This window comes from Panthera tigris, chromosome C2, assembly GCF_018350195.1.
Source record: "Panthera tigris isolate Pti1 chromosome C2, P.tigris_Pti1_mat1.1, whole genome shotgun sequence".
Lineage (NCBI taxonomy): Eukaryota > Metazoa > Chordata > Mammalia > Carnivora > Felidae > Panthera > Panthera tigris.
The window spans coordinates 113,362,045-113,381,764 of NC_056668.1; the positions used below are offsets into that span (position 1 = coordinate 113,362,045).

The window sequence follows — 19,720 nt, forward strand, 5'->3', positions numbered from 1 at the left end:
CTTTTACCCAGAATACATAAAGAAATCTTACAACTCAAAAATAAAAAGGCATAGAACCCAATTTAATTTTTTTTTTTAACATTTATTCATTTTTGAGAGACAGAGTGTGATTGAGGGAGGGGCAGAGAGAGAGGGAGACACAGAATCCGAAGCAGGCTCCCAGAGCCCGATGCAGGGCTCGAACTCACACCCCGCGAGATCATGACCTGAGCCGAAGTTGGACACTTAACCGAACGAGCCAGAACCCGATTTTAAAATAAGCAAAGGATTTGAATAGACATTTCTTCAAAGGACATATATGACTGGCTAATAAGCCCATGAAAAGATGCTCAACATCACTAATGATTAGGGAAATGCAAATCACAACCACAATGATAAAGCGCTTCACACCCACTAGAAAGTCTATAAAATACAGATAGATAGATAGATAGATAGATATTAAAAACAAGTCTTGACAAGGAAATGGCGAACTTGGAAACCACACACACTACTGGGGAAGCTGAAAATGGTGAACCCACTTTGGAGCAGTCTGGCTGTTCCCTACAAGACTAAACAGAGTTACCATATGACCCAAAAATTCTACTCTTAAGTATATACTCAAGAGAAATGAAAACATAGGTAGACATTAAAACATACACTGATGTTCACAGCAGCATTATCCATAATAACCAAAAAGCAAAAATGCCCAAATGTCCACTAACTGATGAAGAGATAAACAAAATGTGGTATAACCATACATTGGAATATTAGCTGCCATCAAAAGGAACTAAGTAATGATACATGCTATGATACAGATGAACTTTGAAGACATGCTAAGTGAAAGAAGCCAGAAACAAAAGGCTACATATTATAGATCCCATTTATAAATGAAATGTCAAGAATGGGCAACTCTTTAGAGAGTTTGGAGAAAATAAATTAACAATTGCCTAGGGCTGCAACTGGAGGGGTTGAAGAGAAATAGAGAATGACTGCTAAATGGGTATGGAGTTTCTCTTGGGGGTGATGAGAATGTTCTAAAATTCATTGTAGTAATAACTGCATAACTCTGAATATACTAAAAGCCACTGAAAGATACACTTCAAATGGGTGAATTGTATGGTATGTGAATTGTATCTCAATAAACTTGTTATTAAAAAAATATGGGGCAGTGGGCTGGCTCAGTCTGAAGAGCATGACTCTTGATTGCAGGGCCATGAGTTTGAGCACCATGATGGGTGTAGGAATTACTTAAAAATAAATTAAGTAAACAAAAATGAACTATTGGGACCTCATCAAGATAAAAAGCTTCTCTACAGTGAAGGAAACAATCAGCAAAACTAAAAGGCAACCAATGGAATGTGAGAAGATACTTGCAAATGACATATCAGATAAAGGGTTAGTATCCAAAATCTACAAAGAACTTATCAAACTCAACACCCAAAAAACAAATAATCCAGTGAAGAAATGGGCAAAAGACAGGAATAGACACTTCTCAAAGGAGACATCCAGACGGCCAACCGACAGATGAAAAAATGCTCCACATCACTCATCATCAGGAAAATACAAATCAAAACCACAATGAGATACCACCTCACACCTGTCAGAATGGCTAACATTAACAACTCAGGCAACCACAGATGTTGATGAGGATTGGGAGAAAGAGGATCTCTTTTGCCTTGCTGATAGGAAGGCAAACTGGTGCATCCACTCTGGAAAACAGTATGGAGCTTCCTCAAAAAATTAAAACTAGAACTACCCTATGACCCGGCAATTGCACTACTAGGAATTTATCCAAGGGATACAAGTACACTGTTTCAAAGGGGCACATGCACCCCAATGTTTATAGCAGCACTATCAACAATAGCCAAAGTATAGGAAGAGCCCAAATGTCCATCGACGAATAAATGGATAAAGAAGATGTGGTGTATATACACATATACACACATGTGTAAACCTGTTTACACATATATGTGGTGTATATACAAGGGAGTATTACTCAGCAATCAAAAAGCATGAAATCTTGTCATTTGCAATTACGTGGATGGAACTCGAGGGTATTATGCTAACCAAAATTAGAGAAAGACAAATATCATATGACTTCACTCATATGAGTAATTTAAGATACAAAACAGATGAACATAAGGGAAAGGAAGCAAAAATAATATGAAAACAGGGAGGGGGACAAAACATAAGAGACTTTTAAATATACAGAACAGAGGGTTGCTGGAGGGGTTGTGGTTGACGGGTTGGGCTACATGAGTAAGGGGCATTAAGGAATCTACTCCTGAAATCATTGTTGCACTACATGCTAACTAACTTGAATGTAAATTTAAAAATACATTAATTAATTAAAAAAACTTTTAAAAACTGAGGACATAAAGCTAGTCAATGAACTAGATGGTTTTTAGTAGGACTTAAGGTTGTATCTTAAATATTCCTGTTTTTACTATTAGTGTTGTTTATTAAATTCTTACCAAAAAAAAATAGTATCTGTATTGCCTAATACAAGGTCATCTAGAAACACATGTTTCATGAATGCTCTTGAAGGGGATCACCTCTTTGCACAGGCTCCAGCCCACTGTGACTAGTAAGTACTATTTTTACAGACAACAAGAAAACATGTTTTTATCTTATGGAGATGCTTTTTTGTTTTTCTTTTTCTCTTTTGTTTCCTAGATCACATTGGGTAAGTGGAAATATATTCCAAATGCCTATATGATCACCTCTTGATTTTAGAATATGGACTGTTCCAACTAAATATAATTTATCTTGTTAAACATCTGTACCTTTCTTTACATGATCAAAATAAGATTTGATTGCAGACAGAATTTCACTTTTGTAGGTAAATTAACAAGTACCTTCTCCCTAAATTCACTACTTCAAACTAATCTGCAGGCATAATAGCTTACTAATGACCTTGTCATTAAAAGGGGGGGCGGGGGGGGCCTGGGGAAGGGCAATAAATCATGGTGTCTAGGACAAAGCTAGGAAATGAGATCAACAATTCCCTTTTCACTCAAATTGATGTTGAAAGAGTTAAATAAAGAGATATTGTAACAGATCTATTTATAATCCTTTGGTTTTTCTATATCAAATCTAATTCCTAAAAATAACATAACTGATAAAAATTTAAAGATTGTTGCCTTGAGTTTTACTTAACACAGAAGTAGTTGTTTGTCAGGATTTTTATTTTCTGATATCCAAGCTCTATGAAGAAAGGCCATCTGTTATGTGTTTCCCATTCAGCACACTTATAATGCTTCACTCCATAGACCATATCTTGACATTTTATTTAAAAAACAAAATGACTGTGCCCTCTGGTGGACAAGGCCTTTTAGTAAATATGTTATACACCACACCACCATTATAATCACATCATTGTCATGCTTAAGAAAAAAATCCAGTCACACATTATCACTCCACTCTAAACACCAAACCAACAGAGTAGAAAATCAAAAGCTCAGTCTGTGGTATACTTGTAGGATTTGTTACATCCAACAAGATTGTTGCTCTAAAAACAAAAGGAATTCTAAGTGGACTGAGCTTACGTTGGGAACACATATCCTCTAAAATCACCTCCTAAACTGACAAATGGTCAACACAAGCCAGTAAGGAATATTTATTCACATTTTATACTCTGTAGTACTTGACAGATCCTCTAAAAACATAAGGGCTTTAAACATGTTAATCACTTACATAACTCTTAACAAAATCTTTAACAGCAAAAGAGTTCAGAAACAAATACAGAAAGTAAATCTGTGAAAACTTAAGAGGCAGCAGAGAAATTCTTTAGTTTTGTGAACAAAAGTGAATCCTGACTAAAAAGAATTCTTTGGTAATGAAGCAAAAAACATATTGTTTTCTGTTTTTGTTTTTTGAAACAAACAGACCTTCAAGCATTCATTACTCATCACATCATTTGCCATTTGCAATTTGTCATAACTCAGTCACAGTTGAGCATAATCTGGTTAACTGAAGTTGAATACAAACTAGTTATCAATCTAATTAAGAGGGCCAGAACTCAAAATTGCTGATGGAAATGGTCAGATCCCAGCTACAGAAATTATTTCAGTATTAAGTATTCAAAGAGAATGACTGGCAAAAAGGGATAATGCAGGTAAACATAAAATAGAACAGTACAAAGTAATAAGGGTATTAGTACTAGTAATTAGTTTTTCTGTTAATTTCAAAGACAATGATTACAGATTCATTTATAAAAGAAATGAGAAATATATTGAATGTGGAAAAAATTAATTATTTCACTATGGCAAATTATCATTGAGATAAGAAGTGGAATATTACCAAATTCCCCAGAGTGGTCAGACATTCTTGTATACCAGCAGTATATAAGACTACCTGTTTCTCAAATCCTTGCTGGCCATTGATATTGTTACACTCTTTATTTTCACTAATCTCATGAGTGTGAAATGGCATCTAGTTGTAATATACACAAGGAGGGATTTTTAGAGATATAATAGCAAAAAAAAAATTGACATTTTATGTATCTACCAATAAAATAATGAAAAAATTATGGCATATTCATAAAATGAAGTATTATGCAACAGTTAAAATGAATGCAGACAGTATAATACAGATAAACTGCAAATATAGTGTTGGGTGAAAAAAAAGCAAGTTTAAAAGCCACAGCAAACAAACTTTAAAACCAGGTGCAACAATGTTTATAGATTCATATAGAAGGTGAAAAATGTTTTATAACATAAATGGGAAAGATATAAATTTCAGGATAATGATTATCTGTGAGGAGGAAGATGAGGGAATGAAATTTGGAAGGATAAAAAATGCTTTGGGCGCCTAGATGGCTCAGTCAGTTAAGCATCCGACTCAATTTTGGCTCAGGTCATATCTCATGGTTCATGAGTTTGAGCCCCACATAGGGGCTCTGTGCTGACAGTGAGGAGCCTGCTTGGGATCCTATCTCTCCCTCTCTCTCTGCCCCTCCCCCACTCGTATTCTCTCTCTCTCTCTCTCTCTCTCTCTCTCTCTCTAAGTAAATAAACATTTTTTAAAAATGTTTCAATGGCACTGGTAACATTTTATTTCTTCTTAAAAACCCAAATTACTAACATCTAGGTGGTAGGTATATAGGATGTTCTATTATTCCCCTACTCTATCCTCTGTTTGAAATATTTCATAATTTTGGGCAGCCTGGGTGGCTCAGTTGGTTAAGTACCGACTTCGGCTCAGGCGATGATCTTCCGGTTCGTGGGTTTGAGCCCCACGTCGGGCTCTGTGCTGACAGCTCAGAGCCTGGAGCCTGCTTCCCATTCTGTGTCTCCCTCTCTCTGTGTCCCTTCCCCGTTTGTGCTCTCTCTCTTCTCTCTCTCTCTCAAAAATAAATACGTTTAAAAAAATTTTTAAATAAAAGAAATATTTTATAATTTTTAATAAGTGAAAGCAACCTAAACACAATGACAGCCAATGATAGAGGATCGGTTACATTATGGTATAATTCAAGTATTGTAAAAAAAAAAAAAAAAAAAAACAAACTATGATGACATGAATGCATATATATTTACATGAAAAGATATCCATGATACTGGATATGCCATGATATTGCCAAATTTTAAGAAGACACAAAATAGCATATACAAACATATTTTTAAAATGGAGGAATAAGAGTGTCTATAGGAAATTCACACAGTTATACCCAAGTCTACCACTGCAATCTCTTTGTTGTAGAATTATATGATTTTCATATTCTTCTTTATACATGTCCTATAGTCTCTCAATTTTTATGGTGAGCATATATTGCTTATAATCAGAAAACTATTTTTTCATGGGAAGAAGAATAAAAATTTACTTTTACCATTTCAAATTGAGAACACTAGCAAGGAAATCTAGTGAAAACTACTAAGTGAACAAACAACACAGAAATCCAGTAATGAAAACAGGGAAGTTTGGGGAAATGTGCTGAGTTAGGAGACCAGACATCTTAGCCTTCTTTGACTTATAAAGTGGTAGGAAACTAAACAGGTCAGTGTGGATGGGCCCAAGGATGACAGAAGAGACTAGGGCCCAAACTGCAGAAGAAAAAGAGCCATGGTCTGATTTGGAGTATTCTACACAAGATGGGAGGAATATGTGTAAACTTTCCATGCTTTCCTTCAGGCTCGCCTCCCCTTCACTCTCTCCACGCTTCTTTTCCAAGTGATTAACTGTCATGATGAAATAATTCTTCACTATTTTCCACATCTTAATGAGATGCTCTGTTCCCTGATAAAGTTAATAAATGAATGAGCAATCATTACCTTAGAAATTAATAGGAAAAGTTTTATTTTAAAAGCTCAAAATTCACTGAAGAAGTGCTCTTTTTGTACATTTGTGCATTTGAGAAATGTCTTTAGATTTTACAATTCCTATTTTGTGTATAAACTGGTATGGTTTTACTTCTTATTTTGATGTGTCATTTCCTTATTTATCCTTTGAAAAGAGAACTCTGACCTTTGTTTCAGTCTACAAATTGAAGGTGATATTGTGACAGTTACCAAGTTCCTGGGAGCTAGGAAGCCACGTATATCCAGCCTTAGCAAGACTTCTTCATATCACAAAACTAGCCAGTGTTCTGGGAGGGAAAATAGAGTAAGTAGCTATTAAGCATCTTCCCTACAAAGAAAGCAAAGGAGGCATCACAAATAAGGCATCCGAGCAACCACATTTCCTTGCAATGTTTGCATTTTCCTTCACTAGAGAAAAAACAAAATCTCTCTTCTAATCTCAAGCCTTTGTATTAAACAAAATCATTTCTTACAAAAGAATCTCGAAGTTAACCAGTAAATTTTCAAACAGTCTAGTTTGTGGGAAATTAACTAGTGATAACATAGGGTGCCAATTTAAGAATAATTATCAGGAGAAATAAATCATATGTCATATAAGGAAAACCCTTTATTTTGTACCTTTGTTCCCAATACCGGGAATGATACAGTCAAGGACAAATTTGCATTCCAAGACCTTCATCGTCTAGGTCTTCTCCTCATAACACGAAGAACATACACTAAGTACTAGATTACAATACCGTATACAATGATCATAGTATATGTAGCCCAAAAGGTAATATGCTGAAATTAAGATTTGCCATTGATAGCTATACTCAAAAAATCAGATGCTAGGCTTACTGATTAAGGCTTCCTTAAAGATAAATCTTGTTTTGAATTTTTTAGTAATCGTCATTATCTCCTCTACTTATGAAGTCACTTCTTAAAAGTATAGCAGTAAGAAACCTAGAAAAGTTTGATCCTTCTGAGACTGGCCTTCAATATGTAACTAAATTACTCCAACTGTATTGATAATAAACTGGAGTCTAGCAAGACAGCTTGCTAGCATGACAAATCAATACATAAAACCTTGACTATTCAACAATGCTCTAATAGTTGGTTATTCATATTCAAAAGATAAAAATAGAGGCCTATCTTACAGTACACCACCAAATAATTCTGGGTAAAGACCTCATGAGCATGGAGTGGAGAGCATGGGGAAACTATAAATTTTTGGAGTAACAGAAGAAATCTAATGGGAACTATCAGTAATGAATTCTTAGTGAATGTCTAACTCTGGACAATGACCACGCCATACAGTATTCCATTGCCAGATCTCCTACAAGATATTTAGATTTAAGGGAACATATTGATGCCATATATCTTCTCCTCAGATCTGAGGCACAGCCACAGGGTCTTTAAACATTAAAAAAAAAAGTTAAAAAAATTTAAAAAGTACCTGCCAAAACAGCCAATCAAACTCTGTAACTGAAAACACAGAGCTTCCCCCAGGGAAAAATACCAAACCCTTTTTTAAAACTACAATACTAACACGCCATATTTTAATCCAAGATTCTCATTTTTACATTAAAACTCAAATTTCTTTGGATTTCTGATTTTTATATACTTGAATATTTTTTTGAATGTCAGAGGGGGATAGAAAAGCCTCTAAACACCATTTGCTTACTATTGGCATATACAGCAATGGAATGTAAACATACAATTTCAACTGACATGTGTTACATTATAAATATCTGATCTCTTATAAATAATAGAATCCAAGAATATCATAAAACCTACAGAATATAGAATATATGCCCACCAAAACTATCCCACCTAAACTCTCTGAGCAAAGTTTAAAAGTAAAATATTTCTCAGCCACATCTCTTAATAACTATATTGTGCTTTTAAATTAACTTGCTTATACTTTTAACACATTTGATTGGTTTTACAGACATTTCACTACAGCGAGCTATCCCCATTTCATCACCATCAAGTCCTCCTTGTAAACAATAATAGCCTATCATTTGTTAATTCTGATTCTGAGCAATGTCAAGCCAGCCATGCAAATATAAAAGATGTCCATAATGATCCAACAATTTGTTAGAACATTCTCTTTATTGCCACTTCCTGGGCTTGCCCTATATTGTCACAATGCAAAAAGTAGGCAGATATTTAACACTACTCTTTCTTTGACAGTGAATATACAATTTTGTCAAAGTATCTTTTAAATGTAAACTGAATTTACAATAGCAGAGTAATAGAGGAGCACCAAAAAGACTATGGTTATCAGGAGTTAATGGAACTCTTTAAACAAGCTTACTAAGAAGAAAGACTCTTCAGTGAAAGGATCGCCCGACTCCTTAGGCTGAATGAAAGAAAGGATGCCAGCTCAAAATCATTGGTAAGCAGAGAAATGCAAATTACAACAAAATAATACTTTTTGCCCATCAGATTGGAAAGGTTAAAAAGACTGGTAATATCCAGTGTGCAAAAGGGTTTAGAAAAATGGATATTCTCTGGGGCACTTGGGTGGCTCAGTTGGTTACGCATCCAACTCTTGGTTTTGGCTCAGGTCATGATCTCACGGTTTGTGAGATCAAGGCCCTTAGTCAGGCTCTGAAGCGACAGCGCAAAGCCCTGCTTGGGATTCTCTCTCTCCTCTCTCTCTGCCCCTCCTCCCCGCCTGGCCACCACCACAGGCACATTCTCTCTCTCTCTCTCAAAATAAATAAATAAACTTTTAAAAAATTGAGTATTCTCATGCAGTGTTAATAAGAATAAATTAGTACAGCCTTTTGGAAACGAAATTTATTTTATCTATGAAAATTTCAGATGAACACACCCAGGGACTCCTCAATTATACTTCTAAACCTCTATCCTAGAGAAATAATTTAATTTTGGATAAGAAACCAAAATATCTGTCCATGGGAAATGGCTAATAAATTATGGTCCTTCATATTACAGAATACCATGCAGTGCTTACTAGGAACATGCTAGATCTATAGGTAAAGCTGTGAAAAAATCTCTTAGACATCAAATGCTAAGTGTGGGGAGGTGGGGAAATCAAATTTCAGAGTTAACACTGTAGTGGAGATCTGTCATTCATAGTGCCCCAAATTTTCTGAAACCACTTTCTCCATACGATGAATTCTACCTTCCCAAAGTAGACTAAAACAACAAAAATAAAAACAATAACAAAAACTATAAACCGTATTACCCAGCATCCATCATAGCTAGTATTTCACTTAAAGTACATGGCTAGTAACTATGTGGCCTACAGGCAAATAGAACAATCAAGGTGTAAGATTTGAGAAAGAGCCTGGCAAAGGATATTTCTTTAGCTTGGGTGGCATGGCAGTGGAGGCAGGATGTTTTGAAGTAAGACCACAGAGGCATACTGATGGGAGAAAAGGTGATGTGCTTTGGGGGTCAGTGGCTGCATCAATCCTTTATCAAGCCATTTTTACAAGGAGGTTCTGTGTTTTGTTCCTGACAATTTGGAAACTGCTTCTCCAGGATATGATACTCTGGACGTCTTTAGCTAGAGTTGATTCCATTATAAAAATTAAGAAACCTTTCATATACACAAATGGTCATCACTTAAGAACTTCTTGAGTTCATAAATTTTGAACTAAAAAGCACCACATATTCAGAAAAAGATCTGAAGGTCTGTAAGATCACATAACACCCTGATGTTAACACTGAAGAGGGAAATGGGATTGATATGTATAGATGAGGAAGGGGTGATGGCAGGCTTTTCCTTTTTCCTCAATATACTTCTTTTCTGTTTAAATATTTTTACAGTAAGAAATAGTCCTACAATGCTGGGAGTTTGTTTTAATAACTTAAAATCTTCAAAAAACTAAAAACTAATATGCCCCTCCTAAAGGTGTCTGTCATCCTAAATGACAATAATAGTTTTATGGTACTTAAAAGTGGAATTTTAAGAGAGAACAACCTGAAAACATTCTGTGGTACATATATACACAATTTCATGTATTCTAACTTATATAACATAAAAGCCTCATATTATCTTGTAATGGGGAAGGACTTTCTAACCATAACCCCAAAGGTAGAAGGAAAGCATAGCAATTTTTAACTACATAAACAAAACTACTGAAACCTTAAAGTTAAAAGATGAAAGACAAACCAGAAAAAATGACCTAAAACACATATAGCAAATAATAGATTAATATTTCCAGTATATAAAGAATTCTTAGAAATCAGTAAGAATAGACATTTTGTTTGTTTGTTTTGAGAGAGAAAGAGAGAAAGGGGGAAGGGGCAGAGAGAGAAAGAGAATCCCAAGCAGGCTCCATAGTGCTGTCAGCGCCGTCTGATGCAGGGCTCAGTCTCACAACTATGAGATCATGATCTGATCCGAAATCAAGAGTCAGATGCTTAACCAGCTGAGCCATCCAGGCGCCCCAGTAAGGATAGACATTTTAGTTTAAAAATGGGCAAAGAGCATTAACAGGGAATTCACTCTCTTATTCACATGCACGCATTCACACACACACACGCGTACATACACCACACACACACACACACACACACACACACACACACACACAGGGCAAAAGACATTAATATGTTCAATCTCATTAGATTTTTTTGTCAATTAACTAAAATTTGGTAATATTTAGTATTGAAGAGGGTATGGGGATAAAACACAGTATCAAACACTATTGGTGGGATTCTAAACTGTCCCAAACTTTCAAAAGGCAATCTGGAATATACAATAAAATTTTAAATGTGTTCCATAACAAAGCAATTCTACATTTGGAAATGTATCTTATGCAAATAAATAGACAAATACAAAAAAATGAAGGCATTCACTATAGCACTGTTTATAATAGCAAAAACTGGACAACTTAAAAATCCACATGAAAAATTAAACAAATAAATGTTCAAAAATTCATAGTATTTCCTGATAATGCAAAACCTTCTAGCCACTGCAAATAAAAACATAGATCCTTCTCTAATACCATGAAATGATGTTCTAGATAGCAAATTAAGTCAAAAAGCCTGGAAACCAAGTAGCATGTTTCTATCAATGTTAAATACAGATTCATTATATAAGCAAACACTTACACAAATATATACACACACTTATATCTATAAACACACACACCCACCCACACTGGGCATATATCTTAGAAAACAGTTTAGAAATACATACCAAAATGTTAACAGTGGCTAGTTCAGAATGATTAAATTATCCAAAAAAGTGAATACTCTGAAACTTTACAATGAATATGTATGGGTTTTATGATAATAGTAAGAATATTTTCATTCTGTAAACAAATAATGAGCAACAAAAATCACCTTACTAAATACCTTGTGCTTTTACCATATATTACTATTTTCTTACCTTTAAACCTTCAGCTGGAAGTCTATAACCAAATCTTGCTGGAAGGTCATCAAATGTCTGAGATGCATTTTCAAAATTATACTAAATATAAAATTAAAAACAATCAAGTTACAACCAAGTTACACATAACACTAAAAACAAAAAGGTTATTTAAGTTGTCATTTCCACAATTTGATCCACTAACGCAGCTTAACACAATTAAATCAATTTTGTAAACATACATTCACTAAAATAGCAAGGAATATATACAATTTACTACATATACAACTGCATAAATTAGATTCTAATTTCACATAATTATTAAACAGCAGCAATTCTATAACATTAAACCACTCACTACCTCCTGAGTTTTTCCCACAATTTCCTAGCAAGGAATTTTCTTTATTTCTTTTTTTAATGTTTATTTATTTTTGACAGAGAGAGCAGGAGTGAAGGAGATGCAGAGACAGAGGAGGACAGAGGATCTGAAGCTGTCTTTCCCCTGACAGCAGAGCCCGATGTGGGGTTTGAACTCACAAACCATGAGATCATGACCTGAGCCAAAGTCAGACACTCAACTGACTGAGCTACCCAGGAGCCCCCACTCCCAGCAAGGAATTTTCTAAACAGATTATTTTCCTGCAAGAGTTCCATCTGACTTTCTCTAAAGGGTCTCATTTAATAGAAGAGATATACAGGATATCTGGCTCTAGCTTACGAAAGATGCCTTTTCCCCAGAGAAAAAAGAAGCATCAAATCATTTTTAAGAAATTATCATTTCGGAGGAGTTAGAATGGCAGAGAAGTATAGGGACCTGGATTTCCCTCATCCCTCAAACACTGCTGTTTTGAAGTCAGAACACTTGGAGCACCCACGAAATCAGCTTGCAAAGGGACACAAAAACCTCCACAGGTGGAGGGACACAGCTTAGCAGAACTGAGATGCATGTATGTGAATTGGGGGAGATAAAACGGTGGCATAGACACAGAGTGGGGGAAACCCTTCTGTGGAGAGACAAAAGGAAAGAAAAAGAGGCTGTGGAAGTCCGGTATTGGAAGTCCCTCTCCAGACCACAGATCAGGGAACAAGAAATAGGGAGAGTGCCAGTTTGCACTTCATAAACAGTCTTAGGAGCTGAAGACTGGAATTTTCAAAAGTGTGGGGCTTTCTCTGGACTGGAGCCACTGCCATATGTGGGCACCGGGGGAGGAGGGGAGCCAGCCCCAGGCATGGTAGGATCTCAGGGGGCACTGGGAGAGAACAGTCCCCTTCCTCGAGTACTGTGGGAGGAGGATATGTTGCCCCTCCAAGGACAACAACCCTGCAGGTGCCAGCCAGAGGCCCTTTGTTGACTGGGCAGAGTGGCACTACCCCAGAACCAGGTTTGCACAGAGTGGGATCCTTTAAAACATCCGGTTTTGAATCCTGGCAGAGTGCCTAGGAGACATGGGGGGACTGTGGTGCAGGGCAAGCTGACTGCTGACACTGCTCTGTGGGCACTGCCTGAACAGCGTGGTTTGAGATACCCAGTGCAGGGATGAGAGACTGGGGTGTCGCCATTTTTCTCCCCATCACCAACACAGTGGGGCCTCAGAGAACAGGACAGCCACCCCCTGTGAAGGTGGGACCGCTTACACCAAACCCCGCCCCTCCATGCCAGGCAACAGCTTATCTACTTGAGCAGGACTGACACCGAGTGAACCAGACTGCCTCTCCTCCAGATCAGCACAGCCACCAGTCCCAGGCACCAACAGACAACTGTCCTGCTGTTTTATGTGTTCTGGTCTTCTTTTTCCTCTTTTCTTTCCTTCTCTTCTTTTTTCCCTTCTTTTTCTTTCTACCCTCTTTTTTTTTCCCCCTTTGGAATCAGGCTCATAGTTTCTGATTTGATTTTTGGTCAATTCTTATTATACATATTTCTTTCTTTCATTCTTTCTTCTTTCTCTGTTCTGGTTTGTTGTTGTTGTTGTTGTTTAATCAAGCAGTTTTACTCTACTCTCTTTACACCTTTTCTGTATCTCCTTCTTTATTTTCCTCTCTCTCTGGATTAAGCCTTATAGTTAGTTTCTTTGATTCTCTGCCTGGTCTTTTTTTTTTTTTTTTTTTTTTTAACCCACCCCTTTCATTTTCCTCTTTGTTTGGGATAAGGTTCACCAACCCCCCCCCCCAACCTTTCCTTTTTTTCAAGGTTACTTCAATGAACAAATCAAAGCACACCTGGTAGAAGGTCCAAATGATCCACTACTAAGAGCAGTGGGATAGAGCAGCCAAATACACAACAACAGAGGGCTACCCGAAGTGCCAGGCCCTGGACAGGGTATGACTTCTTTTTAATATAGTAGTATTCGCAGGTGCAGGTCATACAACAAGCTATCAAAATGTAAACGACAAAATGATGAACCAGAAGAATTCTCCTCAAAAGAAATTTCAGGAAGAAATGACAGCCAGAGAATTGCTCAAAACAGATATAAACAATATATCTGAACAAGAATTTAGAATAACAGTCATAAGACTAATAGTTAGCTGGGCTTGAAAAAAGCATACAGGACAGCTTAGAATCTATTGCTGCAGAGATCAAAGACCTAATAGTCATGATGAATTAAGAAATGCTGTAAATGAGATGCAAATAAACTAGATGCAGTAACAACAAGGATGGAAGAAGCAGAGGAGAGAATAGGTGAAATAGAAGATAAAATTCTAGAAAATGATGAAGCTGAAAAAAAGAGGGAAAGGAAATTACTAGACCATGAAGGGAGAATTAGAGCTCTAAGTGATTCAATGAAACAAAGTAATATCCTCATCATAGGAGTTCCAGAAAAAGAGAGAGACAAAGGGGCAGAAGGTTTATCTGAACAAATTACAACTGAGAAATTCCCTAATCTGGGAAAGGAAACAGGCATCTAAGTCCAAGAGGCACAGAGAACTTCCTTCAAAATCAACAAAAACATGTCAAACCATGACATAGCAGAGTGAAACTGACAAAATACAAAGAGAATTCTGAAAGCAGCTAGGGACAGACAGGCCTTAACCTACAAGGTAGACACATAAGGGTAGTAGCAGAGATGTCCACTGAAACTTGGCAAGCCAGAAGGGAGTGGCAGGAAATATTCAAAGTGCTGAAGAGGAGAAATATGCAGCCAAGAATCCTTTATCCAGCAAAGCTGTCATTCAGAATAGGAGAGATAAAGCCTTTCCCAGACAAACAAAAACTGAAGGAGTTCATGACCACTGAACCAGCCCTGCAGGAAATCCTAAGGGGGACTCTGTGAGTGTAAAGCAGCAAAAACTAAAAAAGGGCCAGAGACATCACCATATGCACAAAACCTATAGATAACACAATGACACTAAATTCATATCTTTCAATAATCACTTGAATGTAGATGGAATAAATAAATGACCCAGTCAAAAGACACAGGGTTTCAGAATGGATTAAAAAAACAAAAACAAAAACAAAAAATAAGATTCATCTATATGCTGCCTACAAGACTACAAGAGACGTATTTTACACCTGAGGACACCTGCAGATTGAAAGTGAGGGGATGGAGAACCATCTATCATGCTATTGGATGGTGAAAGAAAGCCAGAGTAGCCATACTTATGTCAAACAAACTACATTTTATGACAAAGACTGTAAAAAGAGATGAAGAAGGGCATTATATCATAATTAAGGGATCTATCCATCAAGAAGAGCTAACGATTGTAAATGTTCATACCCACAATGCGAGAGCAACCAAATATATAAATCAGTTAATCACAAACATAAATAAGTATATAGATAATAATATCATTATTATAGGGGACTTTAATATTTCACTTACAATAATGGACAGATCATTTAGGCAGAAAATCAATAAGGAAACAACAGCTCTGAATGATACTTTGGACCAGATGGACTTAACAGATACATTCAGAATTCTTTATACAAAACAGAACACACATTCTTCTTGAATGCACATGGAACATTCTCCAAAAGAGACCACATACTGGGTCACAAAACAGCCCTCAACAAATAAAAAAGGACTGAGATCATACCATGCGTATTTTCAGATCACAACGCTATGAAACTTGAAATAAACCACAAGAAAAAATTTGGAAAGCTCCCATATATAGGGAGGTTAAAGAACATCCTACTAAAGAATAAATGGGTCAACCAGGAAATTAAAGAAGAAATTTAAAAATATATGGAAGCAAATGAAAATGAAAACACGACAGTCCAAATCCTTTGGGATGCAGCAAAGGCAGTCCTAAGAGGAAAATATATTGCAATTCAGGCCTATCTCAAGAAGCAAGAAAGGTCCCAAATACATAACCTAACCTCAAATCTAAAGAAACTAGAAAGCCAACAGCAAAGAAAGCCCAAAGCCAGCAGAAGAAGAGAAATAATAAAGATTAGAGCAGAAATAAACAATATAGAATCAAAAACAAACAAAAAAAAAAAAACAAAAAACAACAACAACAACCCAGGAGAACAGATCAATGAATCTAAGAGCTGGTTTTCTGAAAGAATAAACAAAATTGATAACCCCCTCGCCAGACTTCTCAAAAAGGAGACAGAGGACCAAAACAGATAAAATCATGAATGAAAAAGAAGAGATCACAACCAACACCACAGAAATACAATTATTACAGAATACTACGAAAAATTATATGCCAACAAACTGGACAATCTGGAAGAAATGGACAAATTCCTAGACACCCATACCCTACCAAAACTCAAAAGGGAATAAATAGTAAATTTGAACAAATGCATAACCAGTGAAGAAATTGAATTGCTTATCAAAAATCTCCCAACAAATAAGAGTCCTGGGCCAGATGGCTTCCCAGGGGAATTCTACCAGAAATTTAAAGCAGAGTTAATACATATTCTTCTCAAGCTTTTGCAAAAAATAGAAATGGAAGGAAAGCTTCCAGACACATTCTATGAAGCCAGCATTACCTTGATTCCCAAACCAGACAAAGACCCCACTAAAAAACAGAATTACAGGCCAATATCCCTGACAAACATAGATGCAAAAATTCTCAACAAGATACTAGCAAATCAAATTCAACAGTGTATTAAAAGAATTATTCATCACAATCAAGTGGGATTCATTCCTGGGCTGTGGGGCTGGTTCAGTACTCACATATCAATCAACATGATACATCACATTAATACAAGAAAGGACAAGAACCACATGATCCCGTCAATATATGTAGAAAAAGCATTTGACAAAATACAGCATCCTTTCTTAACAAAAACCCTCAAGAAAGTCAGGATAGAAGGAACATACCTTAACATCATAAAAGCCATATATGAAAGGCCCATAGCTAATATCATCCTCAACGGGGAAAAACTGAGAGCTACCCCCTTAGATCAAGAACACGACAGGGATGTCCACTCTCACCACTGCTGTTTAATAGTGTTGGAAGTCCCACCTCAGCAATCAGACAGTAAAATGAAATAAAAGGCATCCAAATTGGCAAAGAAGTCAAACTTTTACTCTTCGCAGATGACATGATACTCTACATGGAAAACCCAAGACTCCACCAAAAAAACTGTTAGAACTGATACATGAATTCAGCAAAGTCATAGGATATAAAATCAATATACAGAAATCGGTTGTATTTCTTTACACCAAGAATGAAACAACAGAAAAAGATATCAAGGAATCGACCCCTTTTACAGTTGTACCAAGAACCATAAAATACTTAGGAATAAACCTAATCAAAGAGGTAAAAGATCTGTAAAAGATCCACGTTTTCACTCATATGTGGAATTTGAGAAACTTAACAGAAGACCATAGGGGAAGGGAAGAAAAAGTAAGACACAAACAGAGAGGGAGGCAAACTATAAGAGACTTTTAAATACAGAGAACTAAGGATTGATGGGGGTGGGGGGTTGGGGGACTAGAAAAATGGGTTTTGGGCATTGAGGAGGGCACTTGTCGGGATGAGCACTGGGTGCTGTACGTAAGTGATGAATCATGGGAATCTACTCCTGAAGCCAAGACTACACTATATGTTAGCTAATTTGACAATAAAAAAAAATATTTGCCTACCCTTACAGGTATAGGTTCCTACACTACAATATTTATTAGTTCTCTACCACAACAGAGAAAAACAAAGCAAGGTTTCTCTATAATTGTAGAAGATAATAGTAATGATGATTGTTAAATGAGTTTGTTGTGTTATTTAAGAATGTTTAATCTGCTATAGAGAAAACCAGAGAAACAAGGAAGATAGATGAAACTAGGCAAAGATAGTAAACAAGTAACTTTTGAAACACAGGCAATGCTTACCTGATGTATTAGAAGTTAAGACAGCTTTCTGTAAACAGTAGGCCAAAAATAGAAAAAAAAAAAAAAACAGAACACATTGTTTTGAATATAGGTAAAAAAGATGGAACAAAGTGAGATTGTTATGTATAGACAGCAAAGGACAGTGCGAAAGGATCAAGCAAAACTTTATTGTGAATTTATTTATTTATTTATTTATTGAGAGAGCGTGCACACACTCGCAAGCAGGCGAGGAGGCAGAGGAGGGGGGGGAGAGGGAGAGGGAGGGAGAGAAGGAGAGGGAGGGAGGGAGAGAGAGGGAGAGAGAGGGGGAGAGAGAGAGGGAGAGAGAGGGAGAGAGAGGGGGAGAGAGGGGGAGAGAGAGGGGGAGAGAGAGAGAGAGAGAGAGAGAGAGAGAGAGAGAGAAGCAGGATCCATGCTCAGAGTGCCGAGGCCAATGCAGGGTTCGATCACACAACTCTGGGATCATAATCTGAGACGAAATCCAGAGTCAGATGCTAAACTGACTGAGCCACCTAGGCGCCCCAGATCAAGCCAACTTTAAATGTTCACAAAGCATGGATTAGGTCACAAATGCAGACTGAGAGCTTTGCTCAATCAGTCATTGGTGATCCCCATTCTAGCCTAATGTGTCGTCTGCCAGAGACATGCAGAAAAACAGTTCTGTGGGTAAGAACAAGTTATAGCTACGTTCAGATGTAAATATCTCAAGTCTCTTCAATAAAGCAAACAAATTTTGGATCTGAACACCTTCCATCTGTCAATTCCCGTTGCTCACCCTCAACTCAGGTCCTGGTGACCACACCGTCACCAGAGAAAGTTGACGTAGCATAAAGACAGACTGGGTATGCTAATAACGGTTAATACAGGATTTGAGCTGTGTGGTTCTCGCATTTCGCTTGAATCTTATCCTGAGGGTCTTAACGTACCCATCTTCTACCTGTACTTCTCGTTGTATGTTTGTAGTTAATTCAATAAAATGTGTGATTCAAACAACTGTATTTGGTCACTGAACCTATCCATTACCGCTGGGATAGTCAGCCTGGCAGTATACTTGGAAGCCAACACTGTTTCAGGGTAATTTCCTACTGTAACAAGAATTCGTATTTGCAGAGTGCTCTATGGTTCACAAAGCGCTTTACAGTCACAAAGGGCTTTTATATCCATTACCACCATGTATCTTTTAATCTCTTAAGTAAGAAACCTCTCTTCAATTGATTTAAGTGTTGAACTTGAGAAAGTCACTTAACTCTTCCAAGACCAAAGACACTACTGTAAAATAAAGAAATTGATCTACATCAATATAGATAGACCAAAGAAAAAACACAAATGTGTGCAAGTAGTACTGTTTTGAAAAATGTACTTTTAAATTCAGGAAAGGAAAATCTACAACTGCAGTAAGCTTTTTATCTTATCACTTCCTATTATTAAGGAGTTTCACTCTTTCGGCTAAAATTTCAGAAATAAAATGTCTAGCTTGAGCAACAATACTTGTAACAATGGGACTTGGAATAAGTTTGGTCACTGAGTGAGATCCGTTTTGAAATTCATTTGACTTTCCTTAACAGCAAAATAAGGATTGTCCCACACTGCCTCTTATACTCACATTGTTTAAAAAGAAAACAATATTTCTATCATGAACAAAACAAAAACATCTTTAGCACAAAAGTGCTTTACTTTAGTATTGGAGGGTGGACTGCTGCTCATGAAATTAAAAAATGCTCACTGTGGGGGTGCCTGGGTGTGGCTCAGTCAGTTAAGTGTCTGACACTTCATTTCGGCTCAGGTCATGATCTTGTGGTTCATGAGATCAAGGCCCGAGTCAGGCTCTGAGCTAA

The 19,720-nt window shown here is 36.8% G+C and overlaps 1 protein-coding gene across 3 annotated transcripts in view; it reads right to left on the reverse strand.

The window, feature by feature from the left end:
* RNF13 (ring finger protein 13) overlaps positions 1–19,720 on the reverse strand; it is a 163,250-nt gene that overhangs the window by 111,846 nt on the left and 31,684 nt on the right. For all 3 annotated transcript variants that reach the window (XM_007086312.3, XM_007086310.3, XM_042999141.1), the window contains exon 3: positions 11,629–11,709. In XM_007086312.3, coding sequence (XP_007086374.1) covers positions 11,629–11,709 — 81 coding nt within the window. The remainder of the gene's footprint in view (positions 1–11,628; positions 11,710–19,720) is intronic.